The sequence below is a fragment of the Anoplophora glabripennis genome, unplaced genomic scaffold (genome assembly GCF_000390285.2).
Source record: "Anoplophora glabripennis isolate ALB-LARVAE unplaced genomic scaffold, Agla_2.0 scaffold405, whole genome shotgun sequence".
NCBI lineage: Eukaryota > Metazoa > Arthropoda > Insecta > Coleoptera > Cerambycidae > Anoplophora > Anoplophora glabripennis.
In genome coordinates, this window is record NW_019416491.1 from 167374 (window position 1) to 194491 (window position 27118).

Consider the following 27118-nt stretch of genomic DNA (forward strand, 5'->3'; position numbering starts at 1 on the left):
AATCAGTGTTTTTTTATTTCTATCGGGAACAGAAAACAAATTTTAAACAAACATTTGCTCGCAAGCAACTGGTGTAGACATGTTTGTCCATAAACGCAGGCAAATTCGGAGTATTGCAATTCCAAATTTTGCATTTTGTGTGGGCATAAATAGACCGGTCTTGTCAATTGACTCGGTGTGTCATTCTCGAAAAATTTCGTAACTCAGCATCGTCATTTACTTTTAACTCTATCAAAAGATTTTTAGAATATTTTACTCCATTTTGAAAAGGGTCATCTCCTAATTTCTTTATTTCTATTTCTTAAATTCTGAAATAAGACCAGAAAACCAGAAAAAATTAAATAGTGGTTTCAGACTCTGTGCTGATATTTTAAGTATGATGGTTTTTCGGGTTCTACCGACGCTATAAGACCGATGACGAGGCCGCAAGCATCCCCCGTCACAGCGAGGCATTTACAGAATCACCACTGAAGAAATGTTAGAAATCAATGGATGCGATCAGTTACAGAAACCCTAAGGAACGTCTCCAGAACCACCATTGACCTTGTCCCGATAAAAACCGAAATGAACATCAGGACGGACCTAGGGGTTCTAAAAACTGGTCCGCCCCCACAGAGCCTAACCCGAGAACAACAAGAGCAGGTCATAGATTCCTAGCTAAGGCTGAAGATGTGAAGGTAATCGTATCACACGTGGCGACCATGGCATAACAAAAATATTTCATTAACGTTTTGTTCTTTTGATCGGCTTTAAGCCTAGTCCAGTCCAGATTTACAAACAATGTTCGCATATAAATATTTTAAATCTGATGCCCGCTGTAAAAACAAAAACATTTACACAACTTTCACAACGTATGCTAAAGGCATCAAAGGGCTTTTGCAGATAAATCTACCAAACTTGGTCACAATAATCGTCAAACTATAAAAATGTACAGGATGTACCATTAAAAAAACAGTCGGCATATTTTGACATATGTGCTATGTTTATTTGTGTTGTCGTTTACCATTACTTCCCTTGGCATTTCGGATATTAGAGCCCCACATTGGGCGCCATGTAGTCTAATTCCAACATTTACTCGGAAATTACAATTAATATGGCTTCAGCATTTTTACCGAGCTCCTCGTGTATTGCTTGTAAGCGGGATATTCGAACGCCTCCCTCATTACGCTAACCTCAACGGATGCTTGAAGGTGTGGACCTCACGCTCACTGATTTTTCTTCATCAGAGGCGAGGTAAGTTTCTGGGAATGTGGGCAACGACCTAATTTATTTTGCCTTTTTCCATTTTGATGATTTCTCGTGGAGAGTAATTTGGATCCCCTGCATAGAGTAACGGAAAACGGATTTGAAATTTCTATTGGAAAGTTGGGCGAAAATTTTAAATTGGAATACAACAGTTTAATTCAAGCATACTAACTTTGACATCAAAATGATAATAACATAACTCGTGATATTTAAAAAACTTTTCCATATATTTATAACATATGGAAAAGTTATTTAAATATCACGAGTTTAATAATAGATACTTTTATTCACCTAACATAGAAACAATTTTTAAAAGTTGTATCCGAATACAAGCTAAATTAAAAGTTTTTTAAGTACTTTAATGGAAAAATAATGTCAATGCTGTTTTACTTCTGTGTGTATTACCTAGCGTGCATGTACAACAATAATCAGTGAAGTTCAAAGATTATTAAAATTAAAACGTCTACTTTTGGTTACAAAAACAATCATGAACTCGAATAAAAAATACCCAGAAAATATCGATTTTTGCTTCGATTTTCGTTTTATTGACAATCAAAAACATATGCAATATTATAAAATACTTTACCATCGCCTACGCAGAACATACAAGGGTGGTATTATTACTTTTATTAAATTCGTTGATCCAAAACAAACCCAATTTCATGTAATATAGAAATTGTGTAGATAACACTGCAAATAAGGCAGCAAATTATTCCAGTAGCATATCATCCAATTTTACGGTGTTTATTGTAGACATCGTAAATTATTGTAATAACTGTTCGAATGAAAATTAGAAGCTACCTAAGCCATAAATTTAATTGCTACCTATATCATTTAATGCTATCAGTTTAAAATGTACAGTTTTATTTAATAAGATAATTATAGCTTTCGGTTACGCGATGTTAACTATCCGATATTATTGTCATTCTTCCTCGCCACGCACACATCCAGTTGCACTGTGAAGGGATCAGTATGGTGCGCGTGGGTGATATAGGGGGTTCCTACCTCCCATATTTAATGTTATACCTTATTGCATATAAAAAAAATACATTAAAATTTATATATACTTTCATTATGTTTTATATGAAAGAAAAACTATTTTTGTAAATAAATTTCTAATAATAGAGCACATGAGCTTTAATTAATCGATATAATTAAATGTGGATTGTAATTAGATGTCGCGTTTTTAAATGTACATACAGAGTAAAATATTTAATTAATGTACACGTATTGTGCATAGCAAAATATTAAAAATTGATTAGATATTTTTATTTTCTTGCTCAGTATATAAATAATAGATGCCAATTATAAAATTCATAAATGCACAGTAATATTAAAATGTTATACCGTATATCAAAATGATATAATAAAAGTGTATATACAATTATTATGTTGTGTATAAAATTTAACTGAACAAAATTTAATCTACGCTATTGTTAGTCAATTATTTGGCAAAATCTATACCATGTATATCTATATATTAGGTAGTTATTTAAAGTGTTATTTTTAAATGCATCACTAAATAACATTGATTTTACATCTAGGATATGGTTTATAGATATAACGTAAAATTTAAATACTTAGCAGCAATAATATTTATGTCGTTTTAGTTAACACTACCTTGCATTACTCTTTTATACCTAGCACAACTGTTTTTAAATTTGTCATTACAAGATGAAAAATTAAAAGAAGAATCTGCTACAAATAATATCTACCTTTTAACATGATCCATAAATGACCGATCAGCCAAAAATTGACAAAACACGCCTTAATATAAGTCAGGTAAATTTCACATGTCAGTACGGTGACCTTCTTTAGTAGCATAAATACGTGGAAAATCGGTTGCCTATCCCCCACCTTACGGGTGTAGGTCATGCGGTACGGCTTGATTTATCATATTAAATAAAGTAATAATTAAATATTTTAATGAATATCAAAACAAATTAAGTGTATTATTTATATAATTATAACTGCTGCATACATTTAGTTGATATTTCCACATTTTTTTTCGCTTCTTTATTGATGCGTTAAAACTTTAATTTGATTAACTGTCATCAAATAAATTAATTAAATATATATTTGCGGATGTAGTTACTAACGATGTTGACCGTTCCTTCGTCGTTCAGAGTAGGCCGTGATGAAATCTGTTACGCCACTGGGGCAATACAAGCTCTCTCATTAACATATTCTTTTATAGTCGTTTTATTAGGGGAATAAAATAAAATAAATAATGCCAACATAATCGAAAACGTGACAATTTTAAGCACGGCGTTATTTTTATTTCGTGGCAATTAAGTGCGATGCGGACATAACATTAATATGTAGGCCATACCAATAAAAAATATGCAAATATTTAGTAACAAATTCTAATTAAGATACAATCGTTAGCGTATGGTGTATTATGTACCTCGTACGCAATATCGAATAATTAACATTTACACGAATGTCTAAACAGTTATCTCTGACATTCCGTTTAATTAGTGGAACGTATAAGGAGAATTATTTTTTTAATGGCGATTATTTGGCACGTCTCTAGGAGGAGAGCTATTTTAACATCCTAGTTATAATGCGGCGCTATTTTTAACATGCTTGTTACATCAACTTCGTTAAAATTAATTGCTACATTTTTAATGTATGCGGCCTGGGTCGGTGTCGTATTCTTAACCACGTTGCTAATGTTTATAATAATCTGATGTTCTTAATTATTTTTTAATTAAGCGAGCACCCTTATATTACGAATTAAAGTTAATTAGTCACTGCGAAAACATGTCGTATAATGGCCATAATTCATGCCCTTACATTAATCTTGCCACGATACATATTTATGTGAATATTAACGAGAGATATAGTTTAGCGATAGATATTCCAAAAAAAAAGTGCACGGTTGCTACTACTAGAAATATGTCTGCTTATCTACAACATAGAGTTGTTAACTGTTTTTGTTCCATCAAGGCTTGAGCTTGGTATTAACTTTTTATTTTTTAAAGGAAGGTAATGGTTTTTTTTTCGTAATTGTTTCCTGCAATTACTTACCTTGTCGTACACGGACAATTAAACAATAAGAAATCTGAATTCACAATAAAATATATTTTACATAGGCAAATTTTAATAGAAATTAGAAAAATGAGGTACCTATGGCTATATCCCATTCTAACATTTTCAGTTTATGCCAATTTAGCAAAACTAGAGTAGGTACTAAAATTAACAAATTAAAATGAATGCAAGCAATGTCACCTATTTAATAAAAAAATTAAAGAGTAGTTAGTAATATCTAAATTTATAAAATACTTTTTGTTTATTCATTATAAAGAAACTTGTTACAAACCACAGCTATCGTGTGAACCAATTATATAATTAACTTTTGATATATCATTTTATATTATATAGTGTCATTGTATTTATATTTGGTCCAATAGTACAATAGTAAATACAATTTATTTTGACAGATTTGTGATTTCTGGGTGAAGTACATGGTGCACCAGAATATGTGGACAATCTCTCGGATTTATACAGGGGACGTTAAAATAACATGACAAGTTCCTATAAAAATTTTCCCTAAAGGCCCCCATACGGGCTCTTAAAGGCCCCTGAAAATCGATTTTTTTTTAATAACTTTTAAAATACTTCGTGTAAGTTAACTATTTTTTAATACAATGGACAACAGATAAGAATCCTTGAAAATTGACCCAAGAAAACAATTTGGCTTATTTGGTTTGCCAGGGACGGACTAGCTGTAGTACAATAATGTCAATTTTTTTACACCCTTCACGATAAAGACGCAAAAATAATATTTTTAGATAGCTTGAACCTTAAACTAAAAAAAGGCACTCTTGGTTGGTGTCGATAGAATGAACTGTTTTCGAGAGAAAACTATTTTTGTTTAATATAATTTTTATTACATCCGTAAAGAGAAATAAACCGATGAAATTAGCATTCTGTCTGTGCCTATCTAAAAAATGCCACTTTTATGTACACTTCTTTTTCCCTTTGTTCTTTGTTACTATGGTTGTTTTTTTGACATCTACCGATTTAAATAAGAATTACAGGACCTATTTGAGTTTGTCAGTTGACGATAGTGTGTCGAAACTATTTAAATTTAAATCGTTGGATGGGGAGAGGAGTACCAGTAGCTTGGCCTCCTCGATTACCAGATTTAAATCCATTATATTTTTAATGGGGATATTTAAACACTTTAGTCTATGCTAATCCAATCGACACTAGGGAAAATTTATTAGAAAGGATTAATTGTCACGAAATAAGGACCAATGTTGAAGTATTGTGGAGGATGCAACAGTCGTCAATTCGCAGAGTTAGGGAATACATAACATTAAAAGTAGCTCAAGTTGAACCGACATACAAAATTAAGTACCTAATAAAAATCATATTAAACAAAAATAGTTTTTTCTCGAAATCAGTTCATTTTATCGATATGAGTGCCTTTTTTTAGTTTATCGTAAAGGGTGTAAAAAAATTGACATTATTGTGCTAGTCCGTCCCTGGCAAACCAAATAAGCCAAATTGTTTTCATGGGTCAATTTAAGGTCTTATCTGCTGTCCGTATTAAAAAGTAATTAAATTACACAAAGTATTTTAAAAGTTATTTAAAAAAATCGATTTTCAGGGGCATCCTTTAGAGGCCTGTATTTTTATAGGAACTTGTCATGTTATTTTAACGTCCCCTGTATAAAACCGAGAAATTGCTCACACATTCTGGGACACCCTGTATAACTTACAACATTGTTTTATAACTACTGGCAGAGAGTGACCTACTAATTTGTCCATACTGTGACTAGGTCGAAATAAACTTTTTATTAAAATAAAAAATATGTAAAAAACATAGACTCTCATGGATAGCGAACTGTTGAGAACTAATTCGATACCGGTATATGTCTGGTAATTCTGCTGACGAATGATCTTAGATGTTTACTAGATATTAGGTATGTAATTCACTGTTGGACAGGGCATGCAATCCACAGAGGAGTTGTTTCCTACATTATCGTTAGCTAAAAACGATTAATGACTTCTTGTAACCTGATGCAAAGCACTTCCTTATTTAATACTTTATATTTAAAACAACAACCCCACAAGTGCCAGTACAAAAAATATTAAATAACTTCACTGAGACAGAAAACATAACTCCATTTTTATGAAATACTTCATTATTACTTTCTGAAGTGTCACCTATTTCCGTATCGACAAATTTGGACTTATTCCAAAAAATGTCAAATTATTTAATCTGTCAGCACAAACAACTAAAAATGTAACCACGTATTCCTCATATTTTGTGAAAGATTTTACAGTGAAGACAATTATTGTGAGTGATTTTGTCTGCTCTTAAGCTGACATTATTTTGATTATCTTTTATTATGAAGCTATAAAAAATTTATACATAGCTATAAACAGTAATGTTAAATATATAATAGTCACGTGGTGGTCATTTTTCATCAATTTAAATTTATTCAACACGATTACAAAATATTGCAAAAACAAAGGGTCAAACAATACCAATAACGAACAAGTAAAAGAGAATTAATAAATAATAAATAGACATCGGAAACTTTGTGGTGACGATCAAATTGATAAAAAGTAGTGTTTATATTATACTAGTAAGCGGCAGGCAATACGCGCTGTAATAGCAGAAATGGGCTAATGTATTGTCAAGCTGTGTACCGCTCTATGCTCACGATACACAATGCTATTGACTGCCAAACAAATATGTGCCATACACTCCACCAAGCAAAGACTCAAACTCAGTCATACTGTCAGCAAAGAATCTGCACGCTAGGTCGACAGGGTATGCATTAAGGATCCTATAGATACGTATTGAATAAATTGATCGATGCGAAGTTTCAGAGCAGAGAAAGTAATGTAGACTTCTTTCGATTCTGATCTTCTAGATCTTCGTCCTCTTGACTTGACAATTTTGTCTTCCTGTCAAACAAAAAACAGAAGTCACTGATTAAAAAGTAGCAATATCTCCAAAATTAAAACTGGGACTTAAGGATTTAAAAGCTTCTTCAACATTCTTCTGTTCCTGTAACCAAAATCAATCTTTTTTAGAGGAAAAAAAACTAATCGATAATTCAATTTCGACGGAATAATATCCAGCTTGTGGTTTTATTCATCATTTAGTTGCAACGTTAGCCCCCCATGGCGACCGGACTGACCGTTGGCCTGTTTAACTTGGCTGCCCTTCAGGCCGAACTCACCTGCCGTCACCGCAATAATTTATCGTAGACTTATAAAATAATTTATGTGTCAGCTTGTAAATAACTAAACTCTAATTTTATTGCCCCCGCTCTTCGCGCCATTCCACAATTGAGAAGACGCATTATGCATTACGATAACACTTGCAAAATTAAAAAATTATATGCATGTAGGTACGTGCACGTATACCAAACAACCTACGGTTTGTCACTTTAATAGCAGCTCTATCTACGGGCCGATACTGAATAGCAATAAAAACAAATATTGTTCGAGAGCTCAATAAATTACTTTAATGAATTCTGGACAAATTTTGTGTAAAAACGCAAATATGGAGGCATAGATGTATCCGCATTTCGGTTTATATTTTGGCCCAATGTTAAAATATACAGGGTGTATCTTTAAGTGGAGGTCAGTTTTTAGGGGTAATAATCTGAGATTTTTTTTATTTAATTAAATAAATAATCAAGTAAACTGGAGCACCTGGAATTTGCGCATTAGTGCACTATCAATGTTGGCAGCTGTTTTTAAATCAACCTACATTGTGGACTGTGACAATGAAAAACAATTTAGTTAAACAGATTGTTTTTGTATAACTTAGCTACGTGTCATTTTAAAATCACCATATTTTTTTGATATCACTGTGGTCGAAGCGACGGACATTAAACTATCGTTTCCAAAAAATAAAATAAAAAAAAAATCAGATTACATCCAAAATATTTTTGAAAAGTAGTAATGAATTAAATCAACACCTATATGTAAAATTAAATCAATGAAAATAAAATTACTTCATATGATGAAAATCGTTATTTTCCTTTGCGACATACATAGATTATTGCTTTCTAAGTCACAATCAGTTTTTTTTTGAGTATCGAATAGTGTTTTTGTGGAAAAGTGTAGGATCTTAATATACAAGGTCGGAAAGTCCCCATGATTCATCGGCCGTTACGTGAGAGCGATAAAGTAAGTCATAGAAATCCGATAGAGAAAGATGGCTATAATGAAGGCGTCTAATAGTCACCGCAAATTTCGCCCTTCCACAAATAAGAAGTGGATCATATATCTACAAAAAAGTCAATTAATGTTCGAGATTTTCATTGTATCAAATAAATTTTATCCATTAGTTTTGCATAGGTATAATGCTATTTATCTTAGTTATCTTCAAATATAGTTTAGACGAATGAAGGTATTGAAACGAAATGTTGTGTGCACAATATTTGAATTGAAATAGAACGAGAAAATGGTCCCATTACTTTTAACGATACTGTTTCAGCATGTTTGTATGTCATAATTTTTAATTGAATTTTCTTCCATTAAGAAAACATTGATTTTAGTTGAACATTTTACTTAGTTCAAGAGTTATAATAAGCATACTCCCATAGGACGAAATTAAATATATTATTGTCTCAATATACTTTTTCCTGAGTCTCGAGGAAGAATCTAATGTTTCGATTATTTTAAGTATATTCTCAGTGTTTATACAGGGTGTTAAAAAAAGAGTGTAAAATATTTAAGGAGGTAATACCATGAACCAAAATAAGCAGAAAAGTCTCAATAAACATGGGTCCGCAAAGTAACGGTTGCGGAGATATGGAACGTTTTATGTTTTTTAGTCCCTTTTTTTATTTTGCAAAAACGTTGTGTATTTTCTTATAATAATTGGTTGATGTTTAGTGAAATAAACAGTATGTATTTGACAGTTGTTCTCAGTGCACAAGTTTTCTTTCGCTATGGCTGGTTACTCTAACGCAGAATTAATGCAATTCATGTATGGTCATGCTAATGGGAACGTCACCGAAGCGCGACGTCTTTATGTTGACGCTTATCCAAATCGCCAGAATCCTTCACAACGCATGTTTGGAAGAATTCACCAAAGATTGCGTGATACCGGTTCCTTGAGCAATCAGTGCCATTTATCTGGAAGACCAAGGTCGGTATCCACTCCTAGAGCAGAAGAAGAAATTCTAGCACTGGTAGACCAGAATCCAGGTACGAGTGTGCGGAGAATATCAGCCGAGGTAGGAATTAGTGGTCCTCTTGTTTGGAGAATCCTTCACGAGCAACTGCTTTATCTATACCATGTGCAACGAGTACAGGCCTTAAATCCAATAAATGATCATCAAGCACGTTTGGTTTTTTGCCGCTGGTTTCTACGTCATGAGTCATGATGCTGAAGACCCTCGTTTTCTTGCAAACATTCTTTTTACTGATGAGGCCGGGTTCACAAGAAATGGAGTGTTTAATTTTCACAATACGCATATTTGGGCCGACGAAAAAAATCCTCATGCTCTAATAGAATCTGGACATCAGGCACGTTTTTCATTAAACATTTGGCTGGGTATTGTAGGTGACAGGTTTCTAGGTCCTGTTGTTTTACCAAACCGATTAACAGGCGTTGCTTACCTCAACTTTCTGCAGAACACACTGTATGAGTTTTTGGAAGACATTCCTTTGAATCAGAGGCAACAAATGTGGTTCCAGCGTGATGGTGCTCCAGCTCATTTTTCCATGACTGTTAGAGAGCATTTACACCAAACTTTTCCACATAGATGAGTAGGAAGGGCCGGACCTGTTTTATGGCCTCCAAGATCGCCTGATCTGAACCCTCTAGATTTCTTTGTTTGGGGATATTTGAAGACATTAGTGTATGGTACTCCTGTGAATAGCCTGGAAGACCTGCAGCTACGGATTAATCAAAAGTGTCAAGAAATCCAAACAAAGGAGGGTGTTTTCGAAAGAGTTCGAATATCGTTGAGACGAAGATGTCGTGCCTGCTTGGAAATGGACGGAGGGCACTTTGAACATCTTCTGTAACTTTGTTTTTTGTTTGTTAAAAGCTTCCTTTGTCGGTTTATTCCTAATAACATAAAATGTTTGAAAAACGAATAGTGGTCCATATCTCCGCAACCGTTACTTTGCGGACCCATGTTTATTAAGACTTTTCTGCTTATTTTGGTTCATACTATTACCTCCTGAAATATTTTACACCCTTTCTTTAACACCCTGTATAATCCTGTTGATGCCGAAAGTGACAACATTAAATTTTGATCACGATGTAGGTACGCACGTACCTGTAACATCGAAAATTGTGGACGCTAATTGCTACCAATTTAGGTGGATTACCTACATCTTTCCGCAAGTCAACGTATATGTACATTTCACCAGTACTCTAAGTCTAAGTCGTTTAACTTATCGGAACAGTTGTCTTTTACAAGATTTAACAGTTTAGCTGTAAAAAGGTAATAATATTCTGGACAGATGTTTGGAACCTTAAGAGTACTACATAAAATGACGGGTTCACTACGTAATATAAATAACTTTTATGCTCCCAAAAGCGCGGCGCATTTTATTAATCTTAAGACACATAGAGGCAATAAAATTACAAAGTCGTTTCTAATGTCGATCTCGCTTAATAAAAATACTTTATTAATGAATTATATATATAGTATTTGCTCTGCTAAGTGTGGCCCGAGGCGAATATTTTTTGCACTCCATAACATGCTATAATCACTATATTTACACCTAGGATTCATTAGAATTTCTCTATGATTAATGTCGTGCGAGATACAAATCGATATTTATCAATTATCCTAAGTTAAAATGAGTTGAGAGAAGGAAATTTTGTAATTAATACATACTCGTAATCAATAATTAAAAAAATTTGACTCGCAGCTATAAATTATTATTATTATAAGGCCTACGACACGTAAATGAAAACATGACAACATCGCACGAGTCATTTAGCTTCCCAAAACCATATTATGTCTGGATATGAGGTACTGAAGAGATTCGTGCATATACAGGGTGTTTCAGAAAGACCTCCCGTAAATAGAGGGGGTGATGGTATGACAAAAAATAAGAATTTTTTGTCTTATGCACTATATATCTATCCTCTTGTTTTCGAGATACAGAGCGACAAAATAAATTTTTTTAAATAGAGTTTTTACGAAAATTTCCAAACGGTGCGTAATATTTACATGAAATTTGGAATTCCTGGATTTTTAATTATTCCAAATACGCTGGTGCGGTTATTTTTTTGATATTTCATAGAGTGCGCTAGTTATGCTACATTTCTATTACATTTTAGGTTCTAATTTTTTAAAGGCCTGGGTTTTTTACAATTCCGTGTACAATTTTATTTTCTAAAAATAATGAACTCTTGTTAGAACTTCCTAATGTGGGCGGGTTTCGAGAAAAAAGGCTTTTAATTACCTAAACTCTTACAACAATATTACGGTGTACAAAATAAGTAAGTGACTTTTCTCAAAGTAGGTTTATGTCAAAACTTATTGATGGATGTCTCATAAACAACGCATACATTCTTAATAATATTTTAAACTCTAATTAACTTTATATCAAAATTTTAGTGATTTTTAGTGACTGTATTTAGTAATGACTAATTAAAGTCATTAAAATTTTGATATAAAGTTAATTAGAGTTTAAAATATTACTAAGAATGTATGCGTTGTTTATGAGACATATATCAATAAGTTTTGACATAAGCCTACTTTGAGAAAAGTCACTTATTTTATACACCGTAATATTGTAAGAATTGAATTAAAACCCTTTTTTTCTCGAAAACCGTCCACATTCGGAAGTTCTAACAAGAGTACATTATTTTTCGAAAATAAAATTATACATTAGAAATTGGAGCCCAAATGGTAAAAAACCTAACCTTAAAAAAATTATAACTTAAAATGTAAAAGGAATGTAGCATAACTAGCGCCCTCTATAAAATATTCAAAAAATAATTAGACCAGTGAATTTGACGTCCTTAAAAACCCCCGAAAACTAAATTTCATAAAAATATTTCGCACCGTTTGGAAATGTTCGTATAAATTCTGTTTAAAAATTTTTATTTTGCGACTTTGTATCTCGAAAATTAAAGGAGATAGACGTAGAGTTCATAAGACAAAAAATTCTTATTTTTTGTCGTACTATCACCCCTGTACTTACGGGAGGCCTTTCTGAAACACCCTGTATGTGTAAAAATTTAATTGCTTCACTTTTTGATTCTAAAGATTATTTTAAGGAGAAGAGTTTCTATGGAGATAAGTATGTTAAAACGACCTTGTTTTTGATATACAGAACGACAGCTTTTGAGACGAATATAATGTATGTGCAAGTATCTTGAAGGTTGTTGGGTGGAAATACTGGAAGACATTTGTCACTAAGAACCCTAGAATTTCTGTCACACTTATTATTATTTTAGAAATTTATTTCCTACTTGTATTTCAATGAAAAAGGGTCTGTTACATTAAAAAAAAACATGTAAATGTACCTACTAAGCTCAAACTAGTTATTATTGAAATTTATTCAAAACAAAATTTTGAAACTTCGGTGGCATAGCAAGAGACAAATTTCTACAGATTTTGTAATAATTACTATACTGCTCTACTTCGGAAAAAGACCGTATGTGCAGTTTTGGTACAAATTGAGATAATTACATTTTCGAAATCTACATTGCATTATACCCATTTATAAATATAAAAAATATTGTTTTTGTTTCTTTAAATTTAAAAATTTGTACATTTTAAATTTCTAATATTGTGTCACTCTTATTTTCTTCGTCGCTATAGTAAAAAAAAACATGTATGCGTCTGATGCAGACTTATGTGCATGTATTTCATTAAGAGGTACAATAGTATAAATGCCGCATGTGACCACATACAGCTTTCTTTTTAACAAATTAAATGTTCACATGCGTTGTCTTAAATTAAAGAACAATTAAACTTTATTTGTTGTAACACAATATATTAAAAATGGTAAAATATCCTGTAAAAACATCCAAAATATCATGTATACGATGTATATCTTCTGGTTCTATTAATTTCTGTTGAAAATGTAGCACATACTGCACATACGGCATTTTTACCTAAATTCTTGAAATACATTAAAAAAATATTTGTTTTTCATTTGCCGTTACCGAAAAAAAAAATTATTACCTTAATTAGTAAATGAATTACAGCCAAATGAGGTATGCCTAATATCTCGTTGCAATTTTCTCTAAACTGTCATACGTGCACATACGGTATTCTTCCGAAGTAGGGCAGTATACATATCTAAAACATCTACAATAAATTTCTGGAATATTTTTTGTACATAGTCATTTGTCTCAAAACAATGAAAGAAATACATTTTCACTCTTTTGGTAAAAGCTACCAAAATGTTCTGTTGGTATGTCCATAAAATGATTTATTTGTGGTCGTGCTTTCTTTTTGAAATAGAGACAATATTAGAATTAAAATAAATCAATGACTTCGTATCTTAGTTGTTAACAGTAGTGCAAACCTTTTATGCGAGTTTTTTTTTAAAAACATGTCTCAAAAAGTAAAGAAGTCTAAACCGATGATGTGGCAATCAGCCTCAAAATTGGGCAATTGTTCTGTACTTGAATTTCCTTTTTCATTTGACAACGCAATAATATAGTCTTTTTGATGCAATTTTTCCGGTGGTTTCCCATTAGTTTACGCTACATCAAAACGCTTTTTATGTTTTTCTAATCCAAATGGTACTTGTCTCTGGAATATTTATGACGTCGAAGTAAAAATTACACAAACTCTTCACTGTCTCTCCTGACAAAGCTGCCAGACACCACCGCGTCTAAACATAAAGACCGGCTTTGTATTATTTTTAATAAATCGCGCTTTCAGCTCACAAAGAAACACTGCTCTTGTTATCCGATTGATTGTTTATTGTAAACACTCCCCATCGTATTCCATATTAAGAGCGTTTACTCCGACCCGTACGGACGTTTAGGTGGTTTGATAATTCGTTTAGAGTACAGTGTAGGAAAGCCGTGGGTTTTATTATACTACCTACCTCTATATACCTTTATAATTGTTGTTGGAAACCCCTAGGGAGAGGCATGCGGGGCTCCTCTGTGCCGGTGCAGAACCGTACGAGATGCGCCTCAGGCGACAAAGTGAGCAACCTCCGCGTACACAATAGCAAGGGCATAACACACATAGGAGATATGCCGGCGGATTTTAGGACCGTCACGGTTAAAAACTGTGGAATATACTGGAGGGTGAGATCCCAAATGGAGTGCAAAAAAGTTGAGGGGCTGATTCTGTTGGTAATAATAGTGGCACTAGTTCTTATGATACTTTATCGAAAACTCAATATTAACGGAGTTACATAACCTCAAAGTTATTTTTTTATTTAGTTTTTGACAGAACTGTTTGTTAGATATGTTTGTTCAAATTTTGTACTTATATTAAAAAATTTGAGAAATTCAAGAAATTCGAAATAGAAACACTTGTAAAAATGAAATGAAATTTGGCCTCAATGAATGTGAAAAAACATATTTTAACAAACACCCTCATATCTCAAATTAATAAATCTCGATCAAACACAAATTATCAAAAGGTGAATGTAATGATTTATTTAAAACAAAAATACAAAAATAAGAATCAAAATCTTTGTTTGCTTCCATAGTTAGAGATGTCATATGACGCATGTGGGACTCAGCTAAGTATATGGACTAACCGCTAACGAGTTCCTTTTTCGTTAATTATTTTGAGGGAGAAATTGATGAAGAAAAATTCTGACTTTTTGCACATTAATTAGGTATAATGTATGCTTTCTGAATATGAATTAAAACAAGACCAGTTACATATAATCGGCCTACCTCGTATGTTTGTTAGATTAAATTAGTTTAAAGTCTAATTCTTGCTGTTGCGAATTGCGAAAGACGCAATATTAATAGAATATAATTCTAAATACGAAGACGTTATTGGCCAATTTATTTTGACTGAATTAAAATGTTTATATCGAAGTACCTAATATCAATATTAAAACAAGAATCAAATTTTTTAAGTGACGTTTATAACGAGCGTTCAAATAAAAACGTGGTCAAGTTGGTTCTGAAAATTTGGACGTAGAGCGTAGCGTATAGCAAATGAACTTAAACGTCATCTGTCAAAGCGCTGTATCGCCGCTTTGTTATTGAAACTGACAGCTGCTATACAGCTCGTTGAGAAATGAGGTTAAGTTGGTCGCTATAAGCTACGCCCTACGTCCAATGTGTCAGAGCCAACTTCGACCACGTTTTTATTTGAACGCTCGTTATTTTTTCCTTAGGCACCTTGCATATTTTTTAATTAGAGTTTATTTCTCATAATAAAGTTTTCAGTAATTTCTCAATTTTCATAGCTTTCTTTGGTGCCAAAATATTTAATACACAGTATTACAAAAAATAGTTAAAAAAACAAGAAGTTTTACATCGTTGAATTTTTTTAACGCTGATTTCTTTTCTGTGCAAAAAAGTTCCGATAAAATAAAATAATACATTTAGAATGTTGAAAAATGTGTTGCTAAATTTTCATTGACTGAAATAATTTTCTCCTAAAGTGAAAGTCCAATAGTTTATCTAGATTGTATTTATTTAGTATTTAGACAAGTAAAAATTACCTTGTAAAGAAAGTTTTCCTTGATGCAAATTTTATAACAGGCACTGTATATTTTTTAAATAATCATATTTCGTTAATCCTTATAAGATACTGGCAAAAAATCGGGACATTGGTCCCTAGTAAATGGAAACTGATATTGTTTATATTTTCGCAACCTGGAAAATTTTTCAAGTTCCTGTGGTCGAAATTATGTTATTTTGGTCATTCTAGACATACCCAAAATCTCCATCAGGTTCTTCTAGAAGCGGTTTTTTTTTAAAATTAAAATGAAGATATTTATTTTTATAATAAGTATATTATTTACATATATTGGCATACTTAGAAACCTATATAATCTAGATTTTAACCAAAGTTAAATGTTTTCTTGTTTTTCATTTTGATATATATATTTATTGCACCCATGAAAAATAATCATAAAAATTCTGAAGCTCTAAAAGACAAATATCTCATTTATTTAAAATCTACCATGACTTTTTTATTTATACTTTTTCAAAAAATTAAAATAGGTTCGTCGCAAATATTCAAAATTTTACAATAAGTCATCTTTTTTCAGGCTTTATAATTTTGGATATTTTTCTTCGTAAGTTCGATTTAATAGTAGTGATACAAAAATTTGTGCCAAAATACTAGTTAAATTAACTTTGACTTTATTGACTACTTTACTTCGTAGTTAAGTTAATACTGGGTTTTCTAATGTGTCATAGGAACTTGTTTCATTATTTTTATGAGTAGATTCCTCACTTAAAGTATTTGCACTCTATTTGCGATCACCCTGTGTATTAGCGAAAATTCATGTCAGTATAAAGATGCAGGTGCGGCAAACAATTAAATCATATGAGCAATTTTATATAAAAATTCAAAACTACTTTAAAGTTTAAAGAAGTCTTATTGCTATAATAAGGGCATATTAACTTTTTAAAGATAATAATTTCAGCAAAGTTGATTTATCGATCCTAAGATGAAATCATCCGACTAGTTGTCCTCTAATTTTTTTAATAGACATGTGACTATATTCGTTATGGAAAATCCGTTTTTCACCCATTCTGATTTATTCTTGGAAACTATTATGTGTACGATATCATTAATATAAATTGCTTTTATGCATAGTATGTCTTCCGTGTAATACTTTTCTATTACTGCAAATATATGCACTTAATGAAAATCACGGTTGTTAAGAGAGACGACTTTGAATAATTCTAATGCACTAATACACTTTTTTCTCCAGTTTTAAGATACACATATCTTTCTGTTAATACGAACTGACGAGTTTGGATACTGACGGATTGAACCGAGGATTTTTCTCTGTTTGTACGTCCTACTAACACTCTCGCTACGGACCACTGGGCAACCTCTGCAAAAATCACAGCACCACACGACCATATGTCGCAGCGAGCAACTACCCTCCGCTCTCTCTTTAAACGGATGAAAACGATGCTACACCGCCAAGTTGATTGTCTTTAACGACGCTGTTTGTGTCGTTTAATTAAATTAATTGTTTTAGTGGAGACTATCTGCTTTTAAGCTCGCTCGTTATTCTAATTTAATTGTTGTATTGTTAATTGCCCCTCTAAAAATCAACGGACGACTGCCGCTGCAGATACAGCCCCAGGGCTAGGATTCTTATCGTTTATGGCTATTTCTAATTTGTCGGGACCATCCCTGTATGGCAGTAGATTAGATATCGAATTACTCATTCGAATGCTGTTTACCTTATTATTATGTATTTTTAGGTTCATTAAATATGTTACACAACTCTAGGCGAACCTACTGAGATATACCGATGTGATATAACGGTGTTGAGCAATATAATAAACAGTTTTATTTCCTATCTAGTTTCTAGTTGAAACTTGATTATCGGATTTGAATTTTAAGCGGCCATATGTCTTTCCTCAGCGATACGCAAGGTCACAAGATCATCTGCATAATGCATGTTTTCATAAGAAAATTAGAGATGATGTACTAACGAGTGTTTTGCCTTCCACTGAATTCTCATATTTTATATTTCGTCATACGTGCTGGTTGGTGTCCTGGTGAATGATGGAGTGTTAACACTGTTATCGCACGTTATTTGAAAAACTATGCACAGAAAAACTTCCTATTTTTTATACATATTTTAAACAAAGAAATCTATACAGAAAAAGCTCGTATCTTTATGACAAAATAACAACCGAAAGTTGTAAAGTCGTCTGCAAAAATCATATGAACATATTCCAAGAGGTGGCTGTGAAGAATTTCTCATTTTTGTAAATGCTTTTACTTTAGTTTCTTTGTGAAAATGTGCCACCTAGATACCAGTACTAGCATTCCGGATTGCAATTTAACCTCATAGAATCTTGAAATTATTTGGAAGAAACTAAAAAACAATGACACGCACAAACAACGATGAAATGCACGACCAACATCTCTCAGCAAAAAGCCGGGACTGTTCACCGCACGCCAGGACTACAGGGCAGGTATTAGAGTGTTGCGTATCTACGTATCGAATAAATTGATCGATGCTAAGCTTCAGATCAGAGGAAACATGTACTTACATGTTATTGTATTAGTAAAAATTGCATCTATTAAAAACTTCGACTGGTTGAAATATGCGCTTGGGACCTCGGTAAATGTTGAACGGTCATTTTCATTTCTGAAATGGGTATTTACCTTCCTATCGCCAGAGACAATTAACCGCCGGAACACTTAATAGTATTTGTTTTTAAGATCGCATTTTTTGCAAAAAATAAAATCGAAATTAAAAAAAAAACTGAAAGCGAGAACTCTGCCAGTGTGAATTAATTCAACCGATAACTAGTCCCCCTGACGGGTCTGTTACTAATCGGGTCCTGGCACAAACATGTGGTTTTTCGGGGCATCGTAAGTGCTAGACGTTGCGGTATCGGGATTCGATTACATATGTCGTGCAGATGCTGGCCGAGGAGAGGGCCCTCCGCCGACGACGTTTAACGCCGGCCACCACCACTAACGTTCGCGTGCGTGATTTTATCCCGGTGGCAGATGAGCTGGATGCTATTATCCGCCCGATTTTACCTAAGTCCCGTGTAAAACTCGACCGCAACGTAGCACTTCGTGCTGCGAATCCCACTCGACCGATCCTCAGTTCCCGTTTGGATAAGTTGAATTGCAGAAGGAGCGGTCGAAAATTCCAATGTAGCTTTTACTGAATATAAATTCTACTCATATTATGTAAAACAGTAATTTAACATCATTCATTTATTTTCTTTACACCAAATTTTCTTTATTCCTACCTTACTAGTCTACCTAATAATAATAATCGGCCTCTGCCTCCAGAGAATTTACTGCTACTAGCATATATTCATAAAAGACTATATTCATACTTGGCTATCTGCACAATAGAAGGCCTGCCAACAAAGAGAGATGGATGTATGTATATCAATGTATACAAATTTGTACAAGTCTTGGCTGACAATTAGCAAGCCTCAATTGCGCACGCGCAAAATCAAGATGCCTTATGAACTGCAAGGATGCAACGCTTGCACAATAGTAACTTGCTCATAACAGATATAGTCTTATAAATATATGACTACTAGTACTAGGGTCGTTCTTGTTGTCAAAATAAGCTCTGAAATGAAAAAGAAATAGATAATAATGAACTCACAATGTTAAACATTGCGTTGTTGTGAGTATCTGTAGAACAGGCTCAGTCCGCGCAACTTTAGTCGCGGAAAGGCTCCATTGCATATTACTCTATTCCAGATTACTCGTCAAACTAACGTGAAAGTATTTATCTTCTGATCGTGCATTGTTTTCTCCATTGTATTCCAAGGATTCCCAAAAAGCGTATAATCAAAAAGTTAGAAATTTGTAAAAAATATCCAAGTTCGAAGGACCAAATTATTCCACATGTCTGGAAGAATTTAGTTCCTTTTCAAATAATATCTTTAGGCGGCAATCACACTGGATACGACTTCGTACGAAAATCTGTTCGTATCAAATCGTACGAAATCTTAAAGAATGTTTCGTGGAAATGGAGTGGTTGCATTAAAGAATTCACTATACAATAGCATTCATTTTTTTATATGTAAAGTATAAATTTGTAAAATCGACCCAGTTTGTTTCCCAATATAATATTACTTATACTGTTTTGTCCTATGTTGACTGCGTATGCAATACAAAATTTGTATGTTTTTTACACTTAATTGTCACAAAAGTTATGCTGTTCATAACAATGAAAACAAGCTATACTCATATCAAAAATTCATACGGATTCGTGTGTGAAAATAAACGGATTTTCGAGGAAGAATATTGAGAAATTGATCAAGTGACAAAGGAGGAGGGCCCCTAAGGCCGGTTTTTGGCCTACTTTATTTTTGGCTTAAAAAATCTGAAAAAAAATTTTTTTGTATCTACTAGCAATACTGAATCGTTTCCACTCTAAACGGACCAACCTCCCCACCCTCCTTTCCCCCTCCACGCCCTTAAATTCTGGGGAAACCATCGCTTATTAGAGGAATCTTTAAAGATCTTCATAATCCTCAAATATTTCTTTATAGGAACTTTCTTGGATCACTGATTACAATTATTAATTCAGAATCACGAAATTCAAAGTGGCTAATCAAATATGCACAAACATATGTATAATTATTGATTTTTTCTTTTTCGTTTTATTCAATATAAATGTGTGTCATTTCATTTAAGGTGGAGTGGGAAGAGAGGGTTAGAGGCTTGGTCCGTTTAGGGTGGAAACGATTCAGTATTGCTAGTAGGTACTTAAAAATTTTTTTTCATATTTTTTCAGCTCCTTTAGAGCATATTTAGAGCAAATATACACAAAATGTTAACAGTTCTAGATAATGTATGTTAGATTTGACAAAATTGTACACTTATCTTATGAGGACCTTCAGAAAGTATTTTCATATGAACGTTTTCTTAATAATAAAATAGATTTTAGTCGAATCAGGACAATATTCTTTTTTTATATTCGGAGCAGCTTTCTAGAAGTAGTTTCTGAACCAACGATGATCTAGTTGACAATCCATGGCTTATTAGGATCATATAAGCGTTTTTTTTTAAATTTACATCAAAGATTAGATATTAAATTAAATGTGTCTTTGATCATTTAAAATGCAAAATATTTTTTTATATGGATTTACCGTTTTAAATTTATTCCCTTTCAGTTCAAATTTCTAGGAGGCTTTGGAAATGCTTGAAGATTAAAAATGTCCTTGCGGATTATGATTAAGAAATAGTAATCTCTGTATATAAATTATTTTCATATGTTCAGGCAGGAGCTAGTATTTTTATAATTTTAGGCATACAATCAAATTATTATTTGTTGTAATCATCAGTGTCAGCAATTGGCTCATTTTTAATTTTCAGTCATTTCCAGCGTCTTCTACATTTTCAAGCCAAACAAAAATTTTTAATTTTAAACCTGTACAAAAAAATTATTTGGCATTATAAATTAATAAAATTTTTCTTAAAAAAATTCTAGTGGTTTTTCCGAAAATTGCTTCTAAAAAAATCACAGCAGATTACGGATCGCCAACTAGAACGTCGTAATTGATTCAGAAAAAAATTAATGGGATTTCGTAGTTCTTAGTGCGCTACGCTGCATGTGTACATAGTAATGTTGCGTTTTTTAAAGTATGTACGTACTTATAGGATGCAATTTAAAAAAACCTTTGATTCGAGATTTTATAATTAACTTTACGACATGGTTTTCTACAATGTGCCTCAACTTTAAAAGAAGTTCCATTACGTGAAACCACAAAAAAGGAGGTATACACACACATGAGCTTTTACGATTTTCCCAGAGAGCACGCATGGCCGTTGATTGCTAAAAAGTCGCTAATTAATTTGCTTATTGGATAACGAGCCCCGGTAATGTAACCGTTTTTTTGCGCTGGGAATTACACATCAGGAAACATTCGCAGCGTCCCAGTTAAATTTATAACCATCGCTATCCATTGAAATCAGTATTTGCTCTAGCTAATTGAAAATCGTACAAAAAGGCAAAGGCATCCGTTAGGATCGCGTTGCTCGGCTAGAAGCGAAGCCAGTTATTTATTTAATAAGTGTCGGGTATACGTTCTTTCTCAATTCCGACATTTCCAACCGGTTTCGAAAGAGGCACAATCAATGTAAATGGTATCAATTAAAGCGATAGCCTAGCCACATTTTTTCATATAAATATTTACCCGACCCTCCGTTGTATTATTACACGGATTGACTTATTTTTCAACGCGATTAATTGCATTTATACAATAATTAAAAGCTCAAGGTAGGCATCCGTCCGTAATTGATGGCACTGTTGAGGCAGAGCCACGGATCGTGTTATTTGCAATAAAATGTTGATAAAACGTAGCGGGGCGCCGTAAAGTAAAAACAAGTTGACTCAAATGTCGAACATACTACTAAAACGTAGTAGGTACTCGACTGGAGTGACTTGAATAACCGGGATGCTAAGTTCAGTCAATTTACATAATTTGAACTAGTCGATACTTCTATATACAGGTTGTTTTCGAATAAGGTACGCCAGTGGTTCCAAAAATGCGCCCGATAACTGGATTGAAGTCGAACAATTCGAAATTTTAAGAAAGTCAAATCGACGTACAAAGTGTTTTTAACAATATCTGTACAGGGTCAACAAAATAGAAAATGATTTATTCACCAATTTTCCGTAGAGAGACCATTATGTCAAGTACTTATATTGTTTTTCTTGTAGAATACTATTATGTGCAATTCGTGATAATCAGTCTAAAAAAATTTGCACATATGGTATTTTTTGTCACATATCCTTTAATCAAACTTAATACCACTTCCTGAGAAAACGAGAACATAACCGTATTTATACCCCAGGAATGCAATGCTCAAAAAGTGTGTTATATTGATAAAATAAATGAGTTTTCCGTGAGAAAGTAGTGAAGATTTTTATTTCGATATTTTCAAAGACAAGAAAAAAACAGCCAAATATAACATTTTCCTGTGTATTTTAGATTTGAAAGAACTTAATTGTCACTCTCAATTATTATTAATTATTTATACCTAGATGTTGGTTTTATTGTTATGCTGACACAAACAGGTAGAAAATAGTACAGGTCTAGTGAATTAGTTCCTGACTGTCTCATATTAACATTCACACAGATAATTGAATTGAAAACAGCTCTAAAATTACAGGATTTTTTTTGAAAACAATTACAAATGTAACATTTTCACTGAATATCCAAAAAGAAGTCATACCCATAGGAAATGTTAATGTTATCCTGTAGAACAGCTTTTCGTTTTGTTAGGTGTTCCACAAGGATCAACACTGGGTCCATTATTATTTAATGTATTCATCAACAACATTCTTAGCAGTGTAAGCATCTTTTACATGCCGATGATATAAAGATTTATTTGAATATAAAAGTTTCACAGAACTATATCATGCTATAACAAAATCTTGACAGGCTGAATGTCCCGTGTGTGATGAATGAATAACCTTTAAATATAAGGAAACACTATATTGCGTCTGTACTAACAAAAGTCTGAGATTTGTAATACGAAATGCTTGGAATTTCTGCAATGTCGATACTATTAAGTTGTTCGACAACTGGTTTGTTCAATTTCTATTAGAAAAAACACCGCAAATCTGTTTGTGTCTTATAAAGATAATATTTCATACTCTCCTATAGAATATCCGCAGCACCAATTCAAAAAAATATAACTTCGCCGTAACTAAAAATTTAAAATATTACATAAAATATATAAACTAAACGTTTTTGTGAAACAGCAAACATTACATCTTATTCGCGCGATTCGCATATCAGGAAGAGAGTCCGCAGTAGGACTGACAAAGACATGAGACTTTGACAGTAGGGCAGGTACGTTCTATATAAAAATTTTACTTAGGTCTGGTAAAAACAGTTATTTAATTCAGGATTTACAATACATACTTAAATATATGAGCGAATTAACTCCACGCATCTGAAAGTGGACAGGATGAATTTGTAGAAAATGTAATACACTAGGCACAAAAATTAAGGGATATTAAAAAAATCTAAATTATTGGGTAATTTGCAGAGCTGTAACTTGGAGGGAAATGGTCGTAAAGAGAATAAAAAAAAGGAAATTGAAGCTTCAGGTGTCTAGTTTTTTGGAGTTTAAAATTTTTTAGCGTCAGCGGTTTTTGAGTAAACATAAGAATACCAACGAAATTTTCTAAATTTTTGTTTGTCGTTAAAAAGATCTATGAACTTCAATACTTTTTTTTTAATAATTTCACCATAAAGCTGTTTTAGATAATTTAATTCCCTTCAATTTGAGTGGTGCCAGAGCTCTGTACTATAATTTATCGCTGTTATCGTCTATCAAAGTAAAAAAGTTATTTTTGACTTTGGCAATTAATTACTCGAGAAATAATGATGGTGCAGAAAATCCAAGTAATGTTTTGAAAACTGCAAAGTATTCTCTACAGGTCGTAACTATTGGTTTCTGTTAAAAAAATAAAAAAATTCAAAATGAAAATGTTGATTGGAAAAAAATGCATAAGGGGCATTTGAACAACTTGGCAAAATTTTGCAAATAATGGATAAACTAAGGATATTGACTGTAACTTTTGAATCGCAATATGTAATACAGAAACACTTATAATTTCAAAACTCTGCGGTTTTTTTTCCTACACTACTCTTCAATTTGTTCTTCAGTTGTGCAAAACTTGATATATTTGCTTTGTAATTTATTCCCTTCCCTCTAACTAGATTTTACCCCGATGATCAGGAATAAATAAATACATAAAATCTGGTCTGGTTTTTCGAGTACAATGGAAATTATTTCTTTCTTAAAAACACCCAAAGGATTACCATTAGGAATTGCATGAGGAGTTATTAGTCCACTGTTTTCCCGTATCTCTGCCACTAGTTCTTTGAAGTATTATTAGCTAAAACGTTAGCCCGAATACAAAAAAAAATAAATATCTGCAAACTGTATTTGACAAATCGGTAGCTTTAGGCCCTTGGACTTTTATGCTTAAAATAAATCTATAATTATTCGCATTAATATCAAAACACCGTAAAAGACTTATCTAAAATGCTCTAAAGTTCTGAATTATTGCGGTTACGTAATTGGCCCCCAACTCGAGGCCCGAAATTCGGGAGGTCCGAGGTAATTTGTAGTTTAAAAGACGTGCAATTAGAATCGAAACGATCGCGTTGCCGTAAATGCTGCCGCGGCGTGCTTGTGTGTGTGTCATTGTGCTGAGCCACCGGTTAGCCGATAGGTATAATCGGGGCGACAACAGAAATTACATAGGGTCTCTATTGCTATTAAGTTGTCGTCATGGCCGCCTGATCGTCACTTAAATTTCGTCCGACTCACACCTAAATAAAAACGACCGCCCGTTTCCAAGAAAATAGCTATAATTATAATAAAAACTGGATAAAAAGCAGCCGAGGCACGTGGATTAGGGGCGGTCTGAACCTCCGTGTAATTACATCTTACAGAGATCCACCTTTATCGAGGCATTTCGATCGGGCTCCCTCATTTTTTTTATCATAAGTGAACTGCCGTTAAATAATAGGGTACAAAAGACGTCCCAGCCTCTCCGAGCTATTCCCCTTAATCGCTAAATAACTACTGTTCAATATTCTAATTTGTCTTTATTGTTTTGTTACAGATACGACAAGAAAAACCTTATTACATAGCAGATCCAGAAGTAGACTCCTTAGTAAGTATTCACTCCTTTCCTTCTTTATAGTAGAAATAGTCGTGCGTAAATATTAAGTTGTATCACGAAGGTCTAATCAAGCCAACATTATTTTCGATAAAAAGCGCGCCGTAACAAGCGAATGGCATGCAACCGAATCCGCAATCTTCCAAATGATTTTTCAAAATCTATTTGCATTTAATCGTCTGCATAAACATACCAGGCAAATAGCAGCATGGAATTATTATAACTAAATTATAGTTATTGCTATGTATCGTATCTATTATTCTAGCGTCACTAATTTTATAAAGATGAAATTTTTCTTGGATTGATCCCCTATAGTAGAAAAAAATGTTCCAAATGGATAAAAAGATTCACTGAGACTTTGACAAAAACTAAAATATTTTGAAAAGGATACGTTGATATTCTAGTCAAGTCAGGACAACAAAATACTGGTGCGGTATTTAACTTTTTTATGTTCGAGTGTAAAAATTTTACTATATCCCCCACATTTTTTAACAAAAGATAAGTGTTACAATTGGCTCCACTAAATTTTAACTACGAACATTCTTTGATGAAATGTTGTCCCTAAAAGATATATTAACTGTTATTAAAAAAGTATAAAGCAGGTCTTGATCTGACCAATCAAAATGTATCGTTTATATTTTTATTCAAAATAGAGTTCAACATTGCTACATCAAAATCGCTCAAACTGAATCACTGAAATCACAAGTTTATTCTGCTTTTTAGTGTGCTATAAAGTTTTACGAAAAGAGATATTTAACAATTATTTTTATAAGAAATAGAAAATGATGGCTATTTTCGTTTCCGGTATGCTGAAAGAATAAACTTACAGTTAAAAAATGTTTCGTTGGCAAAACATAAAATACTCATAATCGAATATATCTCTAGATCCGTTATAACGTACTATATTAAGCATTTGTAGAATTTACCCACTTTAATTGTAATAAAATGCAAGATTAAGATATGAGGTGACAAAGTAAATATTTTTAATTTTTTTATAGTCTTGCTAAATCAAAGGGTATCAGTGATTGTTGGCGTAAATTAAAGTGGTCATATTTTGATAAATAAGTGTGGAACCCCTACCATTTTTTTTGGATGGTGATTTCTACACCACAATCTTAAACGAAGTAGAATTTCTTCCATCAAGAAAACGTTCATTTAAGAGAAGAAATTATATTTACACAACACAGTCTTAATTGTGGTGTATTATATGTTTATTTGCGTATATATAAATATACCATTCTTGATTTAAGAATTTCTTTTTTGCGTGTAGACTTATATAGATAACTAAAATTAAAATAGCATCCATATTCTGAGATCTCGAAATAGTTGCACATAATATTTTTTCATAATCAATTGCTAGATACAGAGTTTTCTATATTTTTTGTAATACTTCTGCATTTTCTGGAATTATACTTCACTTCAATTTTAAATTGATCTGAACATTCCATTCTTCAAACTTCACAGTGTAACTTTAAGAAAAATGAAAATTTTGCGAAAAATAAGGAAACGCTTGTATTATCAATTGATTATGAAAAAAATATAGCCGCAACCAACTGAATGGTATACCATTACATTTCAGTTA

The 27118-nt window shown here is 32.7% G+C and overlaps 1 protein-coding gene across 5 annotated transcripts in view; it reads left to right on the forward strand.

Moving 5' to 3' along the window:
• LOC108911937 (homeobox protein homothorax) overlaps positions 1–27118 on the forward strand; it is a 420456-nt gene that overhangs the window by 93554 nt on the left and 299784 nt on the right. For all 5 annotated transcript variants that reach the window (XM_018717012.2, XM_018717015.2, XM_018717016.2 and 2 more), the window contains one exon: positions 25480–25530. In XM_018717012.2, coding sequence (XP_018572528.1) covers positions 25480–25530 — 51 coding nt within the window. The remainder of the gene's footprint in view (positions 1–25479; positions 25531–27118) is intronic.